Below are 20223 nucleotides of genomic sequence, written 5' to 3' on the forward strand. Positions count from 1 at the left end.
GCCCAGCTGGGTCAGGGCACATGAGCGGCTGACGTACCTCGAATGATAATTTGAATGCAAACTGAGAGCGTATTTGAGTGTCTCCGTCCGAGTGAGTCACTTAAATCTGAATTGCTGACTTGTTGATTTGTAAAAGACGTAGTTGTCCAATGAAAATCCCCCCCCAGTTTTGTTATCTGTGCAGGTGGTTAATCCCTTACACCAGTAGTCCGCCCTCAAGCATAAAACATTTTCCTCCTACATGGTGATCGGTCTGTATCTGTTGCAAGGAGTAGGAGTGATTTCATGTTTGCAAGGAAATCCCATCATGGATTTTTTTTTTTTTTTTTTGAGACTCGGGCTTATTGAGAGCGACTAAAGTTTTCAGTAAACCCGCCGACGCTGTGTGAACCGAGATTAGAGCCCCTTTGACCGTTTCACCACCCACAGCTATTCCATTTTCCTCCAGATCTTTTAAATCCTGTAACATCTCTGAGAACACCTTTGCACATCCAAACTGTCTCAGGTCATTCTCTCCACACAGTCAGACAAGGGACACGTGGTCAGTATTGGACCGCGCATGAACAGACGAGTTTGCAATCACTGCAAAAACTCAAAATCTTACCAAGATTATTTGTCTTATTTCAAGTCAAAAATGTCTTATTACTAGTCAAAATATCTCATTACACTTAAAATAAGACATGATCACCTCAAAAGTAACTTGTTTTTAGACAACTGTCTCTTGTTTCAAGTGAAAATTCACTTGAAACAAGTGAAAATTTGCTTGTTTGATTGGCAAAATTTGTTTCTTGTTTCTAGCTAATTTTCACTTGTTTCAAGTGAATTTTCACGTTTTCCAACTGGCAAATTTTGCCAATGAAACAAGCAAATTTTCACTTGTTTCAAGTGAATTTTTACTTGAAACAAGTGAAAATTGTCTAAAAAATTGTCTTATTTTAAGTGTAATGAGATATGTTGACAATAAATAAGACATTTTTGACTTGAAATAAGACAAATAATCTTGGTAAGATTTTGCGTTTTTGCAGTGATCGAAAGATAAACTGCAACAACTTTGTGTTTTTTCTCAGCAGAGCCCAGGGGATTGACAATTTCAAATGCATCCTGGTACAGAATTAGTTTCAGGCATCCCAGATTTTCAATAAAAAATTGGTTGGACTTCACCAAACTCAGTCTGTTGTGCCAGACTGCTGTGGCACTGAATTCTTCAATAATTCTGATTCCAATAAGTTGTTTACTGTTTGTTTCACAGGTATTCAGTAAGCAAACCTTTCTTTTCATCATGTCCTGATGTTACTTTTTGTGACTCTATGTATTTGAACGTCTTTTTGAACGTCTGAGCTCTCGAACGTGTTGTTCTCGGAGGTCCCTGATGGCAGGCAGAGAACGGATCTGAATCCTTCACACAATCACAGATTTTTGAAATTGCATCATCTGTTAGGGACATGGGCTTTTTTTTTTTTTTTTTTTTTTTTTTTTTTTTAAAGTGAACATAATTTACTGAAAGTGTAATCCTCTCCCAGCTCATGCACATTTTGCAACTTTTCAACAATCGTCTGTATTGTTGAAGCTAGAAGGAGCACACACACACACACACACACACAAAATAATAATAATAATAATAATAATAATAACAACAACAGGCAATTTGTGTCAAAATTTGCACAGCACCCGCACTAAATGAATGTGAGTGTGAGTTTGTGCGTCTCTGTCTCTCATCATGAATCTCTGCAATCAGAAAAACTGCCACACTTAACCCCTTACTGCCTGAATTTATTTACAATTATCTGCAAAAATAAATTGTTTGTGTTTCTTCCTTCAATCAGATGCTAAATTATTGGTGGTAGAGTGCTTCCAATACAGTTCTTGGTATGTGTGAAGTTTGCATCAGCAGCATCAGTGGGATACAAACACCACCTCGGCTGCATTAAGACTGGAAGTGGTTTGAGGCGAATTCGTGACAATAGTCTACAAGCGGTTAACCCATTAAGGCCCTAAAAATCCCCAAGTCCAAGTTCATGCTAAATGTCACAGACGATGGACAAACAACACAGAAGAAGAAGAAGAGGTCGCTGTGACTGAGCACACCTTTACACACTTGATTGCATTATGGAGGGTGTGATGTGGTTCATAATGATGGGAAAAGGTGCGCTGAGCTTGAAAAATGTGTCTCCCTCACTGTCATTTATGCCGCTGCACCCAAAGACCACATAAAATATCTAAAATACAAATCGATGCTACAACATGAGAGCAGCCTGGTGTCAAACAGTAAAGCGAGAGGTGGACTTGGCGGTCGGGGTGACGCTGTGATGCTGTTCGCTTGACATCACAGAGTGAAAATGTCACTGATGAATGACTTTTAATGGATTAAGATATTCCTGCAAATGCAGTGGTCGAGTTCAAAGTTAGTAATCGTTTTTATTAAAGCTCCTGCCTCTGTTCGACCCTGTTGAAGCGATAGGGGAGACTGGGGTAAGATGAGCCATTTTTCATATTTAGGATCACTACATCAAGGCGATCATAGTTTTGTCCCTAACTAATATATCTGCATATATTTCAGGATGTTGTGCATCTCTTCAAACAAACAGAATGAGTGTAAACATAACTGTTTCTGTAATATAGCATGTCCAAAAAAAAGTGGTCTTGTGGCACAACTTACCCCGTGTATGGAGTAAGTTGAGCATAGGAGTGGGGTAAGTTGAGCCGTATCCCTACTCACCCCCCCACCTTCCTCCCCACGTCCATCCCACCCCTCCCTCACCTTCTCCCTCCCTAAATAACAGTCACTTCTTCACATTCATGTGTATTTTTATGTATTAAACACAATCCAACAGGTACAATAAACAGCTGTTTTAACATGCCTTAAAGTGCGCCTGGGAAGAGAACATTAACAGCTGTGTTTTTGGAAAGAAAACACTAGAACACTAGTTTCTTGGTGTCCTTGCTGATAGTAAGGTCAGTTATGAACATATGAACGTAACATATTTGAACATTGAACCAAAATACACTTACCTCATACACTTAATATGTAATTAATATTTATTTTATTTTTATTTTTTAATTAATTAATTAAATTATTTATTTATTTTTTCATTCATTCATTCATTCATTCATTCATTCAATATTTCATATTTATTTAATATTTAAGACATTTCAGCTACAGCCAAAATACACTTATTAAGTGTATGGGGCTCAACTTACCCCAGAGCTACCATTTCGACTTTTTTAGTCCCCACAGCTAAAATGGTGCACTTTTATGTTAGGTTTATGACCTCATGTTGTAGCTCACAGATACCACAACTAATGTATAAAACAACTTTAAAATGATCTGTTTTGGTCTTAACACAATTCTCATGAAAGTGATGATAGATTGAATTCACTTTCAAGAGTAAAAAATGTTTTTTTGGAAATAAATGTCTAACCACTTTACCCATGTGGTTCTTACCTTCACAGACTCCATAAAATGATGCCTTCCTCCTAAATATTTGGTCAAATGATCAATGTTTTCTACCGTTTCCTAGCAACAGGGGGTGGCTCAACTTACCCTTTGGCTCAACTTACCCCAGTCTCCCCTACGGTTCCTCCGCCATTCTAAAGTGTTTGCCTCGGGCATGTTTGGGATGTCAGGAAGCTGAAGTTTGCTCTCATTACATAAATGAGGACTTGATGCAGTTCTTGTGACCCGAGGGAAATGGGACAGACATCGCAGACTCATTTCTGTCCTTGATATGTGTGTGTGTGATCTTTGTAATGTAGAAAATGACTCAAAATGTGACAAAAAGAGGCGTAAAGTATGCTAAATTGAATATGTGCAAATTGTCATTATTTCCCTGATCTCCAGTTTTTATTTGACACGTTCATTTTATAAGTGTTTGCTTGTTTGTTTGTATCTGCAGGACCCCGAACATTCTCAACAAGGACCCTCCAGACAAGAAACCGAAGAATGACAAATCTCCAGTCTCCCTCAAACATGAGTTTGACCCCACAGGTAAGACACATGCCAACCTGGGCACAGCAAATAAGGTGGGCAATCAGGATTTCTTTTCCTTTTTTTTATTGCTTAGTTTGAATTTTGATGTTTTTGTTACTGTGTGTTTAGACCAAATGCGAAGCGAGTTTGTCACACAGCGCAGTTGCATACCAAGTCAATGCAAAGGTGCGAATTGATGCAAATTTGGGGCGGTCCATGCAAATGACGGGAATTTCCACATCAGGAATGACGCAAAATCGAGAAATTTGTGTCATTGGTGTTTTTGCACGTGTTGGGATTTTTCACGTCAAGCAAAAAAATTCAGGACCACATTCACGAGGACCTTTTGGACTCCAATTGGAAAAAAGACGTGGAATAAGCACCAACTGTGATGGCGTGAGTCTATCTGGCTCTCACCACCATAGTGCACCTTTAAAATGAAATGTTTATGTATGCAGTCATCATCCAGCCAATCTGAATGGCAGTGCTGACCGTTATTTATTTGCTCAAACTAAACTAAACTAAACAGGCTGGGAATTATTCCATACCATATCTGTTTTCCCATCTCAAAATTATGTGCTGCTGACATTGTGACCTGAGAAAGATAATTATGCATAATTTAAGTTGATTCCATTAGCCTTGTATCTTGAACATTTTACATCAGTCACATAAATGTTGACTGGTCTGTGTCTTCTTGAACAAAGTTATACCCACATTTCATTTACATTTTGAAATACAGTGGTGGAAAAAAGTTTTCGGACACCCCATGCATTTGTGAAATATTGCATTAACAAATCACTCTTAGGTCTTCAAGTGCAATTTCTTTTAGTACAGTCACAGCCAAAATACTAAACAAATCCTAAAAAAGCCATTAAAAACTTCAAATTGATTGGCTCCATAAAAATACATAATAAATTTTGAGTATTGGGTCATTTTGGTACCAGTGATGAAGGTCATTCTTTTTATTAAAAGACACAATTGTTGTTGCCGAGCTTGGTGTCTATATAAAGCCAGCACATCTGAAAGTTCTTCAGACACAAAAATGGCTAAAACAAGGAACCTAACGCAGGAAACACGCCTGAAGATAAAGATTACACTGTCAAGAATTTAGTTTTGTTAGTTTTTCTTGTAAACAATAAACAAAAAAATATGATTTGTATTTGTTTGTATCTGTCTAATGCAGCCACACCTTTTTGAAACACAAAAAAGATTTTTCCACAAATATTTCATGATAATATTTGAGATTGTGAGATTGTGTAAAATTTTAAGGGTGTCCGAAAACTTTTTTCCACCACTGTATTTGTGCCTCTTTATTTTATCACTGCCGTTGCTGTTGAGTACATATTGACAGTATATTACAGTTTGTCCAGCATCACTATATGTGTGGCTTGCTGTGGTATTGATTGGTCTTAAGTTGACTTCCACTATCTGGACTGCAGTTGCATTAGAGGGTGATTTTTGTGAAAACTGCGGCTCTTAGGAAGAAGTCGTTGCGGTGGTTGCCAGGGTGTGCAGGGCTGACAATAATCCCTCCTGCCCTTTTCCTCACCCTGGAGTCTTGCAGCTCCATCACGGAGAGCAGAAGACAACCAATTATCCACTCAGCTTTCCACTTTGGAGCTAAGCCTGGGGGAGAGTTGAAGGAGAACCGGACTGAGATTGCAGACGCAGACGCTGAACTTGCTCAGTGGCCCCGGGAGGAAAGTCATTCTCCGAGCGACAAGCAGATATTTCAGATTTAAAAGGTGTTGGTGAAGCCGGTCTGCGGGAGCCTGAGTGACTCAGCTGAGTTTCAGAGTAGTGTCACTGATTCCCAGTGCGATAGGATAGGATTTACCGAATTGGGAGGGTGAATGGACGTAAACAGGATTAACCATGCCTGTCCGTGGTGCGTTTCGAGGCAAAATGAATGTCACCGTCTTCCTGCTCTTGTATTTCCACTTCAAGGCATCTGTGAGCTTTCCAAGTGCATCAGAGTTTTATGAATAAACATACGCCGCTTGTCTTTTCTCTTTACAGTTAATTTTATTACAAGGACTGTGTGCTCAGTTTTGTCCACATAGGCATTGTGCATTTAGTTTCGGATTTATTCCACACAAGCTGGTATCTTTGTCATGAAGTCCAGCAACCGGAAATACAAAGACAATGGCAAGAAAGGGCAGGGTGCATGAGGTTGATACACTCCAGCAGCCTGGATGGTTTAACACTGTTCCTAGAAACTATATGGGGAGACACCAGGAGAAATAACGTAGTCATTTAGACATTGTTTAGGCGAATTCACAAAGAATGCATTGCCGCCACCGCCGCTAATAATAACACTGTGAATTGCACATCACTTGCGATTGCCATCTGCCCAGTTCACAAAAGATATTGCATTAATGATATTGCGGCGCAGACATGCCCATAATGTTTGCAGCTGAGTGCAGTTTGCCCTTGTTTGTGCATCTGATTGCAATAATCCATGTGGCCAGTTATCCACGCATAAATGCTGCCATTGTGCCAAGAACACAGCAGGCAGGACAGTTGCGTTGCATTTTTTTGGATGGCAGGCTCAACGTCATCCTCGCTGCCATTAAAAGCAAGAATGGTTTGACCTGGCAACCTGCAACTAACACCTGGAATAATGCCTGCATGACTGAACCCAACCCGAACCTGAACATTATTTCTAAGTAAGGAGCCCTTTTTAAAATCGCCATGCCCGTTTTCCCTCACCAAAACTTAGACGAACTTTGAAGCAATATTTATTCCTCTTGCTAGTTGTTGACAGTTCCTGAATCCCAGTACCGGGCATCGGGTTCTGTCGCTTGATCTCATGGTTTCACGCCAACTCCGAACCTCCGTCAGAGCGGGTTGTTCTTCAGGTGTCTAAGGACAGAGGATGTTGTATTTTTTTTGTATTTTTTCTGTAAAGCCCTTTGGGACAAATTTGTAATTTGTGATTCTGGGCTATACAAATAAATAAAATTGAATTGAAATTGAATTGAATGGGTTTTGCAGCTCAGTTGTGGATGTGGTTCAGTGCCTTTCACGTTCCCATTCATTCACTCTTCTTTTATTCCCTTTCTTACTTTGTACTTATTTGGATTTATTGTATATTGTTGTATATTGTACATAGGTTGTATATTGTATATAGGAGTGTTATATATATATATATTCTATTTTATTTCTATTTTATTTTTATTTTATTTTTTATCTATTTTATTCTTATCTATTTTTTACTTGCACAGTGCTGGAGTTGTTGCAATTGCATTTCACTGCTGCTGTACCCGTACATCATGCATGTGACGAATAAAAATCTTGAATCTTGAATCTAGGTTGTCTAGTTTCATGTGATACCTTATCAATTTACTTTAAATTGATTCAGTAATTAAAAAAAAAAAAAAGATTAAAAATCGCAAAAATAAAGGAATGGCAATAATTAAGTGAATGGATTTTTCCTCCCCATTCTTAGCAGTTAGAATTTCGGATTAATTTATAATCTCTTAATGTCAGTAAAGCACACTCATGTTTAGTGAAGGATGAAAATCTGTGTTCCAGTTAAACCACAGGATATCACAGGGATGAGGGAAGCAAAAGATCTAATCTCGGTGAGACAGTTTCTATTTTGCGCCTAAGTTTTGACGTCACTTCCTGTGGGTCGAGGAGATTTTCCTCTAATGGCCATACCAGACACAATAATTTCTTCCAGGCAGTGAGATAATCTTAGATATTTGGGATATGACCTGGATGTGACGCTCTGCTCTGTTGCTGTGCTGCAGTGGGATTTTGGCCGCTAAAAGATTCTCTATGGTGTGTTTTTTTTTTCCTCCCCCACCAAATTGTATATCATGTATGTGTGTGTGTGTGTGTGTGTATGTGTGTGTGTGTGTGTGTACACTGCAGGTCTCGTCCCACGCTGTGTGATTATCCAGAGAGACAAGAATGGCTTCGGGCTGACAGTGAGTGGAGACAACCCTGTGTTTGTGCAGCTGGTCAAAAAAGGTCAGTAAGACTCTGTGCACACAAATGCATCTGAGGAAGCAGCATCTCTCACTGCCCTGTGCCGTGTCTCTTGTACTGTAGATGGCGCTGCGATGCGAGCTGGTGTCCAGACAGGTGACAGGATCATTAAGGTGGGCCTTGTTTACTCGCCTTTTGCATGTCCAGGGTCAGCTACAGATCTCTGTCTGATTTTGGATGGTTTACTACATGTCATTGTACTATACATGTTTCATGTGCCAGAAACCCCTCAACGCTTTGATCTGTGATTCTCCTTAAGTTGCTTCAAAGTTAGACAAAAAAACAATTTTATATATATTTGTCATGACAATTTCACATATACAGTATACTGTGTATCTGCTGGTTGCAACACTTCATCGTCATTGGAAATTATCTCCGTAATAATGATTTAAATAAATAAATAAATATTTAAATGATAATTCAATAATGATTTAAAATAAAGTTCTGTGAGTCTGAACTAAGCTTGGTTGCACAACAGTGATGAACCCACTGAGAGGAACCGTAGTGTGAAAGATGTCAAAGAAATATAGTTCTTGTTTTTGAGATGTTGTCCCATTGGTCAGCTTAGGTGACGAGTGCATACACAGCGAAATAATCAAGCATTTGTCCGAGCTGGCGTTCACCGTGTTTAGTGACAGGAGGCCACATAGACGCTGAGATGAAATTTCTAATTTATTTATTTATTTATTTGTTTATTTATTTATTTATTATCATTTTTAATTTTTCAAAAAAACAAAAAAGACAGTGACAGCACCACATTTCACATAACATAACAAAAGAGACATTACAGTGATGCACAATTTAAGACGAAGAAAGAAAGAAAGAGAAAAAAAGAAGGGGGGGGGTATCAGATGGTACCAGGGTATCATCGTGTTAGGCAGATCCTTCAACTTTTTTCTTTAAATCAGTTCAGTTCAACAAAATCATGAAATGTCTAAAATTTCTAATTTGTACTGAGGTGGCATTTAAAATTCACCCGTAATGCTCTTTGTTCTCTTGCAGGTCAATGGCACCTTAGTTACACATTCAAACCACATCGAGGTTGTAAAGCTGATAAAATGTAAGTACGTCCACAGAACGCTGCATCACATTTGCATGCAAACGCTTTGCATTTCACATCAGCAACGTCAAGTTATTAAGTCAAATTAGCCATTAGGCCATAGAACAAATAGATAGTCATCATCTTCTGTCGGGGTCAAAACACGGCGAAGGCATTGTCAGTTCAAGAAGGCCTTATGTTCTCTCGAGGCTTCACACTTTTTTATTTGTTCCTGTGTTTTCTCAGTTCAGAGAAAGGGCATTCGTAATAATCACATGTGATGATTACTAAAACTACGGCTGCACACGGCGTGCTACAGGAGGGGCTCATTATGAGAAGACCAGCTGAACTCGAGCCCCATCAGACTAAATATTGGTGTCTTTTATCTGGATTGTGTTTCGATGTAATAATCTATATTACACGCAAAATGCATCTCACATGTAAACACATTAAATTTGAGTGAATTTTAATTTCTGCTCAACTCACCAAAGTACAGACTTTCCTGTAGATTACTTGATTTCATATTATTTACCTCTTGTCTCACCTTTTCCCCATCCATGAGCACCCTGACAATCTGTTTTTAACAAATATGTCAAAACTGCCTGACACATTTTCTGGTTTCTGGTTTTCTGGTTTATTTCCACCTACATATTTGTTATATGTGGTTTGGAATTGCATCCCTTCCCATTATGTTAGCAAATGTAACCTTAATCATTACCTGAGCCAGCTTCGGTAATGCGATCTTCAACATGGGTGTCTTTCAGTATCAGGTTTGGAAAATGCAGACGACGACAAAAAAAAAAAAAAAAAAAAAAAAAAAAAAAAATGTTGAACCCAACATGAGCGTTATTGTGTCTTTATTTTCTTTTTTTATCCATTCATTTATTTTTATTTTTTTTATTTTATTCATTCATTTATTTTTATTTTTTATTTATTTTATTTAATTCATTGAAAAACAAAACAAAAAAACAATACACTATAAACACAACATTCCCAAATCTTGAATGAAAGGGAGCAGAAAGAAGAATAATCTTATTTAATCTGCCCCTTTATCCCAAAAAATCAATTTGCAGAGCACTTAAATTAAAACAACAACAACTAAATAAACAAAATTAAAATATAATATTCAATTTATACCATTAAAACGTTCAACTGTCCATTTTTTTAATTATTATTTTTTTTTTTATATATACATATGCTGCTATACCTTTCATGACAATGATTATGACAATCAAACATAACTAACATATTTCATTATATTTCCTTAACAAACTGGCTTTAATTGTTCTTTTAAATGTAACTTTTATTTATGTTTCTTGCCTCTCAGGCAATACCATACTTATGTGCAATAACCTATAGTGCAATAACTCCTGTCCATGTTTGCACTTGTACATATATTTTTTCTTTTCTTTTTATTATTCTATATATATTTATATTTATATTTATATTCCTTTCTTTATTTTTCTTGACTATTTGCTCTTTTAACTTGTACACTTGGAGTGGGAGTTGTTATTGTAACAAAAAGTAATTTCCCCCTGGGGATCAATAAAGTATTCTGATTCTGATTCTGATTCTGATTCTGACATTTCACTCCCATGGCTCGTCCCTCTGGCAGCGGGTTCCTATGTGGCTCTGACGGTGCTGGGGAGGCCGCCGGGGCTTCCTCAGATCCCCCTGGGGGTGGAAGAGGAGCAGGAGGAGGAGGAGGAGGAAGGAGGGGGAGAGGTCAGCCTGTCCTCCCCTCTCTCAGCGCCCCATTCACCTGCATTGTCCGGTGGGGAGCAAGGCTGCCCCTTCACCAGCAGCACCTCCTGCAGCCCTCAGGACCACAGCACCCCCCCTCTGTCCCATGGGGTAAGGCTGGAGGAGGGAAGCGAGATCTGGCAAGCAGAACTTTACACATCCTGATCCAAAAACCCAATAGTTATCTTAGAGAACACACGGATCTGCTTCTGTGAATAAAATCGATGGATGCTGACACAGTTGTTAGCGCTATCTCCTCACACCAAGGAGGTCCTGGCTTCTGATCCTGCAGAGTCAGACTCTTGAACCCTGCAGTATTGAGTCTGGTCAATTTAATCAAAAGATTAAAAGAGGAATGTTACACCCCACCCCAAAATCAATGTTTTAATTTGATTGCATCGTTGCCAGTGAAGAATAGGCCTAAATAGCAGATCATTGATTAGTCCTATTCATGAGCATCCTCACCGGCGACTGTAGGCTTACCACTGGTCACAGCGGCCCCAGTGAGGTAACCTGCACCGGTGTGGCTTCATCTCAGCACAAATGAAGTGCTTGTTTTGAATTGAACCTAAAATGGTTAAGAAAAGGACAAAACACCTCATCAAAATGCAGCCAAACGTCACCGTGTGAGTCCCGGTCCTCGTGTGCCGCCCGGATCACTTCCCCGTCAAACAAGCGCATATCACCCCAACAGCCCCAAACTGTATCGCCAAGTCATCCGCCACTTCCCATTTATTTATTTAGAAGACGTCTGCTCGTTCCGTTTTTCACTTTCCATCTGGTTTCTATAACTATACCCGCTTCCCACTTCAGAGCTAAACTTGTCCTCAAACACTTTTATCACCGTGACGTGTGTGGGTTAATTTTTGCTTAGAGGAATAAGAAAGTATTTTTCACCCTATCACAAACGATTCTGGCTTATCGTGCCCCTTCTTTTTCTAGGATGAGAACAGCACTGTGTACAGTCAGAAAGCCGACACCCTGCAGAAGAGACTAACCATGGAGCAGCAGGACTTACAGGTGTGTATTTTGTGTGTGTGTGTGTGAGAGAGAGAGAGGTATAGATATCCCTATAATAATTATTGTGGTTTCTGTCAAAATCCAGTCATTATACTGTTGCATATTCTAAAAATCTCGATACTTCTTGATTTGAACTGCACTAAATTTAACCCTCAGTCTTGTATTGTGTATATGGTATGTGGTCTTGATAAATACCACTGTGGTATTCTTTGTTTCGTGATCTGCATTTACATGATCAGGCAAAGGAGGAGGAGCACGGCAGAAACCCACGACCTCAACTATTGAAGGAGATCCAGGAAGCTAAAAGGCGCATTGCACAGTTGCAGGACCAGCTCGACAAGACTACAGGGGCACCGCAGGTACTGAAGACACACACACACACACACACACACACACACACACTACTTTAGCCACTTGTGTCAGTGCTAAGAGCATGAACACATTGTGTGTGTGTAAGGGATTCATATGTGTGTATGTTTCAGGACAGCGCCCCAGGGTCCAGGGAGGGGGAGGATGAGGAGGGAGACAGCGGGCTTCCTCCCAGGGAACAGGCCGCCTCCTCACGGCTTGACAGCAGCAGCGACAGGCCCTCGACCAACACTAACTCTGTGGGTATAACGACAAACCACAACAGTAAAAGTGGCGAACCACATTGCCCAGTGTATGCCAGCCGTTTACCCTCTGTGTGTGTGTGTGTGTGTGTGTGTGTTGCATCAGCGGATGCTGCCAGTTCAAGCAAGCAAGACTCCAAATGAGACTAGGGCTTCGTTAAGTGAAGAAATTTCACACAGCTTCCAGTTAACATGGAGCTCAGGAATGTAATGATGGAACAGGAATATGAACTACCTTAGTGGGTAGTTCCACTTTAAAAGGTGCTTTGCGGGCAAGAAATCCCAAAACGGTAAAGGTAAACAAATTCGGTTCAGCGATGTGAGGTTAACAGTAAATGGTCACATAATGTGAAATCAATCAGTTCATCAGTAGAGTTGGAATGGATTTTTTTGTGGGCGTGGTCTGCATATTTGTACAGCATTTCCAATATTTTTCATTCCTTGCTGCAATGCTAAGACTTGGTCCAAAATGTTTGTGAAGAAAACTGTAGATACCTTGTTTTTTTATTATTATTATTATTATTGTTAGCCATGCCAATACTCGTGGTAGACAGGGGGTTGTAGAGCAGTCTTTCTGGTTTGTTGTCATTTTTCACCAGAGAGCCAAACCCTGCGGTCCAGTTTCACCTTGTTCTTAGAGTCCTGTCAGGTCAGAGAGCCACCCGAACATCAAGTGACAGCAACAGGAATTATCCTTTAGCTGTCCATGAAAGGTTTAGTATGAGTTTCCAGCAGTAACAGGCCGTCTTGCGGTGTTTGCTCTCAAGGGCGACAGTAAGGCCGTGCTCTGCCAGGTGCACCGCAAGGCCAAAGACAAGCGAGGATAACCTTCTCCTCCATCATTCAGTTGAATACATCAACAAATGTCCCCCATGCCAAAGGAGAGTGGGTTTCTGCCTTTTTTTTTTTTTAAAAGCTTATTTTTTGGGGAATTTTCACTTTACCCGACGGTCACAGTGGAGAACGACAGGAAAGACAATGCAGAGAGCGGGGATGACATGCAGAAAAGGGTCCGGACCAGATTTGAACCCAGCTTATGCTTATTTTTACATGGTACACACTCTACATGGTGAGCCACCAGGGCGACCCACACGTGGGTTTCAGCTTTTGAGTGTGCACATTGCGGAAGCACCTCACCGTTCCACTGAAAATAACTACAGAGTTCTCCGTGGTGCTTCCAAGAAAAAAAAAAAAAGCTTGGTGTAAAGGCAGCCTGAGGAGTGTTGGACACGCACGCTGTCTAACTTTTAACCACTCATTCCTCTCCTAAGCATCTGTCTCATGAAATAGGTGTGCAAAGTATTCTTCTGATTATTCAAATAGTTGATAATTGAACTAAGAAAAGATAAGATGAAATTTTCAACACTATCTAAAGCCTTTTCCTTGATACTTTTGGATACAGATACTTACTCAAGCAAATCTGACACAGAATTGTGCCCCTACAGCACTATAGAGTAGTTTGATGAAGATAACTAGATTTAACTAATTTTCACAAGGTAACTAGAATTAGTATCATTTTGCTGGATTATGCTTTCCCCAGTGACAGAGTGTGTGCTTTCGCAGGTTTTAAGACAAGTTTGCAGTTTAGTGCCTTGTTTCGAGCAGCTCCAGCGGTGTTGGTGTGTCGGGCACTATAGTCGTAATACCTCTCTTCTTCAAGGCCAACATGCTGCTGTTCAGGAATGCCCTTGATTACCGGACTTGTTTTTCAGTAACAGTTCAAACTGTGCATAAATCAAATGTACCTTTCCTAGAGCACAGCCTGTGAAGCTTCATTCCCAAAAATGAAGTCTCTCTCTTGTCACCGTTTCTATAAATAGTGTTAATAGGCTCCTAGTTTCAAACTTACAGACTGGGTATTTCCCAGTATTCAGCACCAGACTAAACAATCAATTTGGCATAAGTGCTGTGCTGGTGTGTTTATATATGAGTGTGTGTGTGTGTGTGTGTGTGTTTCAGATGCCCAGCAGTCCTCCTCTAGAAAGTGCTGGCCAAAAAGAGACACCCTGCCAGAGCCCGAAGATCAGCACCCAAGACGGCCTCAACTTCTGCCCATCGCCGGACACTGAGGACTCCACTGACCTGGTGAGATGCACACACACACACACACACACACGAATACAGCTGTACTTCTGGGTTACGGCCCTCACTGTTGGTTGATTAAAATTTTGTACTCAGTAGCAACACTCATGTTTGATTTTGTAGGATTATTGTTTTCGTCGTAATATTTTGTTGCAACATTTAACAGCAGTAAATAGTCACATATCTTTAGGACCTTTGGGGAAAGTAAAAAATCAGGAAAAATGAAAACTAGCTCACCAAAAACTATTTCCTTCCTATGCCCCCATGCTTATATATAAGGATGAATAGGTAACACTTTACAATAAGAGTACAACAATTAACGTTAGTTAATGCTGTAATAAACATTAAGTAGCAGGTAATAAACATTAAGTAACAGTTAACTAACTGTTAACTAATGTGTCTAAGAATCATGTACTAATGCTGTTCATGCTAAGGTATTAATTTATATCTTATTTAAGGGTTATTGAAGATATTATTAACATTAGTAAATGCCATAATAATCATTAACTAACAGTTAATTAACCATCACGGCATTAACTAACATTAATTGTTGTACTGTTACTGTAAAGTGGTACCAATGAATATATCCTGCCTGTCAGTGAGAGAGACCTGGTTTGCATGTGCACATGTGCATGTGTAGGTGTGTGAGTTTGTCTTTTAATGAAGGTAACCCTGACTGTGCCACTTAGGATTCCAGTGCCCAGTGCATTGTGGGTGGCCCTCCCTGCCATCTCAATCCACAGATCATTGGAGCAGAGGACGACTACTTTGACACACAACAAGAGCAGGTACTTTGAGTTCTCCTTTGAGTAGCAAATTGAACAAAAAGCTGCCATTTTGATGTGAATTGGAAAGATAAACACAGGTGTCACTAATGACATCAGGTCAAGTTTCGTTCCATGTAAGTGTACCATCACCCTCTCCAGTGAGTGTCACAATAGGTGCTGTGAACAAGTCCTATTCCTTGTTGACTTTGTGTATTTGAACTGGCCAAGGAAACAAAACATGTTCTCCTCTGCAAATCATGCAGGCAACAGCTGAGACAGTCAAGCACATGATGCAAGTTTCCTCTAAACCAGACCACTGCTGTATCCGTTATGGCCTTTTAAAAATGTAAAATTTTGACCTTTTACAATCAGGCCAATGTGTGTACATTTTAAAATGCCAAAGCAGAGGAGTGTCATCTGAAATAGCACATTTGAGTTTAAGATTTTGACCTTTAATTACAGTGCCCTTACCCAATGAATGTTTTTTTAAACATTGGACCACCGCACTGAGATGCATCATCCCTTTTTGTCCAGTTATGTCAAAGTCAGAAGCTGTGGACAGATACTTTAACAACAGCCCTGCACTGTTTATCAAGAGAGAGCAGGAACTTTCTCATACCACTGAAAGAAAGGGCAGTTTCATCACAATTTTCCATTTCCTTTTAGTGTCTCTAATTTGATGCATCATCATTTTCATTAAAATACTTGGATGAAAACCCAGCTGATGATTTCATCTGTGAATGTCCTGCCAAAGATTCTAACAAATCCAAATCTCTGTTGTTCAGATCAACGGTCAGTGTAGCTGCTTCCAGAGTATGGAGCTGCTGAAATCTCGGCCAGCTCACCTCGCAGCCTTCCTCCATCATGTTGTCTCACAGTTCGACCCTGCACCTCTGGTACATATGCAGACACACACAGACTCACAATACACCATCTAAGGTACACCACACATTCCATGTTTGCGTATTATTATTTTTTCTATCCATATATGTCAGTATTCTAGTGTACACAGCAGTATGAGTCCTTTGCATGCACTACTGAGTCTTAAGTTTGTCCTGTGGGGCAGAAATTGTAAAGCATAATCACTCACATCACATGTTGGAGGAGTGCATTGGTGATGTTTTCTCCCATGCCTTAATCCTACTCTTTTGTCACTCCTGTTTCTTGCTTATTTAAGCATGTAGGCACTTTGAGATTTAGACGTATTTCTCAAAATATGTATGTGAAGTTTAAAATATATATATATAATTCATCAATTTAGAAAAAAATCAGAAACTCAGTTGCATCTTTTATTATACGTTCATTAAAAAAATAAAATATATTGATAATATGAAAAACATCATAGAAAATGTGATATGTCATTGCTTTAAAATCATTGAGGGGGCATGAAATTCTAATTTCAGAGCGGTTTGCAGTTGGTTTTGTTTGTATGATGTACAGTTGCGGAAACCGATTAAACTAATTAAACTAAACATTCCTGTGCTCTGGTAGCAAATATTGTATTTAGAAGACAGTTGAGATGCAAGGTAGCACGGTTTATTCTCTTTTCAAAAGATAGGGATGCTTTGGTTCTGCACCTTAGTTTTTGTATAAGCTGTTGCATATGGATCAAATTCATATGACATGTATAGCTTCAATCCAAGGTATTTTTGGGATTGTACAAATCAAGTAGGTTACCATTTAGTTTATACATACCAAGATTACCGGAATATACTTAATACTCAATACACATTTGTCGCAGTTTAGAAAATGGCTTAGAAAGGAACCCGTGGCATACAATATAGTGTCATCAGCATAAAGAAGAGTGTGCCAAAGATAGAGCCATGTGGAATGCCCTTTTTTGATCAAGAGAAAATTCATTTTTCTGTTGTGGTGATGGATGGAGTTCAGCTTTCCTGTTACTCAAATGATATAAATTGATCTGTAGCCAAAGGATGAAAGGGAAAAAAAAACATATTCTCTGACCATGGCACAGTCCTGTAAGTCCTTTCTGTCCGCCCTCTCTTAGCTGTGCTATCTCTACGCCGACCTGCACAAGCAAACCAGCTCTAAAGAAAGTCGACGCCTCTTCATCGACTTCCATTCACTCTTCATGGATCGGGCAGCAGTGAGTTCCTCTCTTTCTCAGCCACATTCCTCTCTCTTTAACTCTCTCCTCCTTGTTCCTCCCATGTCTCTCACTTCCTCTTGCATTTTATCAAATCATTCATTTTTTAATCCACGTCGCCGCACAGAATCCCCTTTCCAGTTCGCCACTGCTATCTTTTTCTTTTGCAGAAGACCATTAAATTCCTCATCTTCTGCAGCCTTTGAGCATTGACTTTTACTTTTTTTTTTACTTTTACTTACTGTTGATATATTTGTTGATATGACTCTCAGCGTCTTTAAAAATTTCCTTATGTCTTTTCCAGAATCTTAAAGTACCCGTTCCTGAGTCCATTGCAACTGAACTGGGTAAGACACCACAGTCTTTAATTATTGTCTAATTATTGCTATTTTTTTATATTAAAATGATTCTTACTGCTAATATGTAATTTCCAGACATCAGCCACAGCTTGAGTTCTTGATAGTTTTGTTGGCACTGCTCTTTGTAAGGGTATCCTCATCATCACCACAAAGAGAAGGGATCACAAGCTCTTCAGCTGGAATATGAATAAAATTAGAGTTTCCTCTTAACAGTTCCTCTTATCAGTCAGAAAGCAAGATGTGTAATAAGATGTTCTCAAGCTGTCTGCTTTCCCCCTGTGTGTGTGTGTGTGTGTGTGTGTGTGTGTGTGTGTGTGTTTGCAGAGCGGCGGAGGCTCGAGTTAATCCCAGAGGAGCTCTGTAAACAGTACACCCAAGTGTTACAGGATGCACTCCTGCCAGACCTTCACAGGAACCTGGAGGACTTCAGGTGACACACACACACACACACACACACACACTCACTTTCACACTAGATCCTGCAAATGTTCATGTTCATGTGTTACAGGTTTATTGTAGAATATATGCATGTTGCCTCATTAATCATGGGAATACATGTTATTTGTTTGCGTGTGTGCATGCATGTGCGTGTGTGTGTGTGTGTGTGTGTGTGTGTGTGTGTGTGTGTACTTGCGTGCATGCATGCAGACAGAAGCGCAGCATGGGTCTGACTCTAGCAGAGGAGGAGTTGTCCAAGCTTGACTCGGAGAAAGGAAAAGACCAAATGGCCTCAGAGAGGGAATGCTCCTGTGCCGAACACATCATCTCTAAGATAGAGGACATCCTGTAAGTACCGGAACACACACACACACACACTTTGCAACATTAGTGCCTAACCAGAACTACAGAATTGAACCCCAGACCTGCCCACCTCCTCTTCTCTGGTACTTGGTGATGGTAGCAGCTGACTACCTTGAAGTGGACACTGCTGTTTGCCCTTTTCCCTTACATCATTAATTTAGTAATAATAATCCAACTCAATTCCAAGCAAATTTTGCTCGGAATTCAATTCAAAGCAAAATTGGTAGTGTTGGGTTATGTAGGTCCCTGGGTGTGATATGAGGTGGTGAAATGTCCTCATTAGTTACTCTTTACTCCCTCTGGCTTCTAATCCATCCACAAAACTGGATTTCTGTCTCTCCATTCACTTCCATAGCAAAACGGCTCCCAAAATAACACTTTTAGTAGATAAACAAACACAAACAGAGCGACTAATGAGGATAATTCACCACTATGTGGACTCCCAGGTCCACGCCCAGGTAACCATACAACCCAGCACTCTACTCAATGGTAACTGGTTAATGGACTGCATTCCTTTAGCACTTTTCTAGTACACATTCACCCGTTCACACACTGATGGCTGAGGTTACCATGCAAGGTGCCAAGCTGCCCATCAGGAGCAGTTAGGGGTTCAGCGTCTTGCTCAAGGTCCGATCCCTAGAGACACACTCTAGGGATCGGACCAGGAACCTTTCCGAATGCCATGCCCCCTTAAAGATCAGTTTTGCTTTAAACAGGAAACGACAGTGTCAGTGAGCGGGTCTGTCGGCAGTTCGGCGCGTTGCAGCGAGACAGCAGCCTGTCATTACGTAAAGTCACTCACTGCAGCAGCCTGTCTCCAGGCTCCGGTCCAGCACCAGGGAAATTACTGCTCCTCTAAATGACAAGCTTTTGTGTTATGCATCTTTTATGTTTTATGTTACTATTCCAAAAACATGAGTTACACCCAGTTTAGTCTGACTGGTTCCATTTGTTTTCAATGTCCTTGTGTGTATGGGCATGTGTTTGTCTGTTTGTGTGTGTGTGTGTGTGTGTGTGTGTGTGTGTTTGTATGTACTGACAGTGTCTCTTTGTTGGCTGCAGGTTGACGTCACAGCCCACAGAAGAAGAAAAGTGGTAAGAGCAGGGATTTTTTTTTGACATTTCCTTTAACTGTGGCTCTGATCCAGTTACAGTAACTTCCACATGAGCTCATCCACAGTGGCTTTACTGGCAAAACACAAGTACAACCAGTACTACTACTGCTACTGTTGGTAGTACCACACTACTACTACTACTACTATTGATTCTGCTGCTACTGCTGCTGGTATTGCCACATAAATGTTATTACCATTAGAGCTAGTAGTTTGCTGTTATATTAACTGTGCAATAATTTATACCTGAGGGACTTGACAGCAATTCAACAGTGCAATATCCCTGTGTATATATAGTGTATATAGGTATACTTTTTGCATATGCTCAATTTCTATTTCTGTATTTATTGTTGTAATGTTTTTTAGGATTAATGCACATATTTAGACATAATGCACATCCTTTTTTTTTTTTTTTTTTTTACAAATTTCGAAGGCACACATTTCTACATTTCCCATTTCTTTTTCTGTTTCTTCTAATTTCATTCTTCTCTTGAGAAGCTGAGCAACTGCAACTGACACAGTTTCCCCTCAGGGATCCGTGAAGTATTTCTGATTCTGATTCTGTTTTACTGAGTATCAGAAACCTTTAGATTTGATCACAGTGTGTTTGATGATT

The 20223-nt window shown here is 39.9% G+C and overlaps 1 protein-coding gene across 2 annotated transcripts in view; it reads left to right on the plus strand.

Annotated features, from left to right (window-relative positions):
• arhgef12b (Rho guanine nucleotide exchange factor (GEF) 12b) overlaps positions 1-20223 on the plus strand; it is a 58727-nt gene that overhangs the window by 13169 nt on the left and 25335 nt on the right. For both annotated transcript variants that reach the window (XM_030069094.1, XM_030069095.1), the window contains exons 2-17: positions 3894-3985; positions 7850-7948; positions 8030-8079; positions 8969-9026; positions 10621-10859; positions 11691-11768; positions 12008-12127; positions 12251-12376; positions 14339-14464; positions 15151-15249; positions 16014-16124; positions 17237-17335; positions 17640-17682; positions 18019-18124; positions 18343-18480; positions 19558-19590. In XM_030069094.1, the coding sequence (XP_029924954.1) occupies positions 3894-3985; positions 7850-7948; positions 8030-8079; positions 8969-9026; positions 10621-10859; positions 11691-11768; positions 12008-12127; positions 12251-12376; positions 14339-14464; positions 15151-15249; positions 16014-16124; positions 17237-17335; positions 17640-17682; positions 18019-18124; positions 18343-18480; positions 19558-19590 (1617 nt within the window). The remainder of the gene's footprint in view (positions 1-3893; positions 3986-7849; positions 7949-8029; positions 8080-8968; positions 9027-10620; positions 10860-11690; positions 11769-12007; positions 12128-12250; positions 12377-14338; positions 14465-15150; positions 15250-16013; positions 16125-17236; positions 17336-17639; positions 17683-18018; positions 18125-18342; positions 18481-19557; positions 19591-20223) is intronic.

Source organism: Myripristis murdjan, chromosome 14 (genome assembly GCF_902150065.1).
Source record: "Myripristis murdjan chromosome 14, fMyrMur1.1, whole genome shotgun sequence".
Lineage (NCBI taxonomy): Eukaryota > Metazoa > Chordata > Actinopteri > Holocentriformes > Holocentridae > Myripristis > Myripristis murdjan.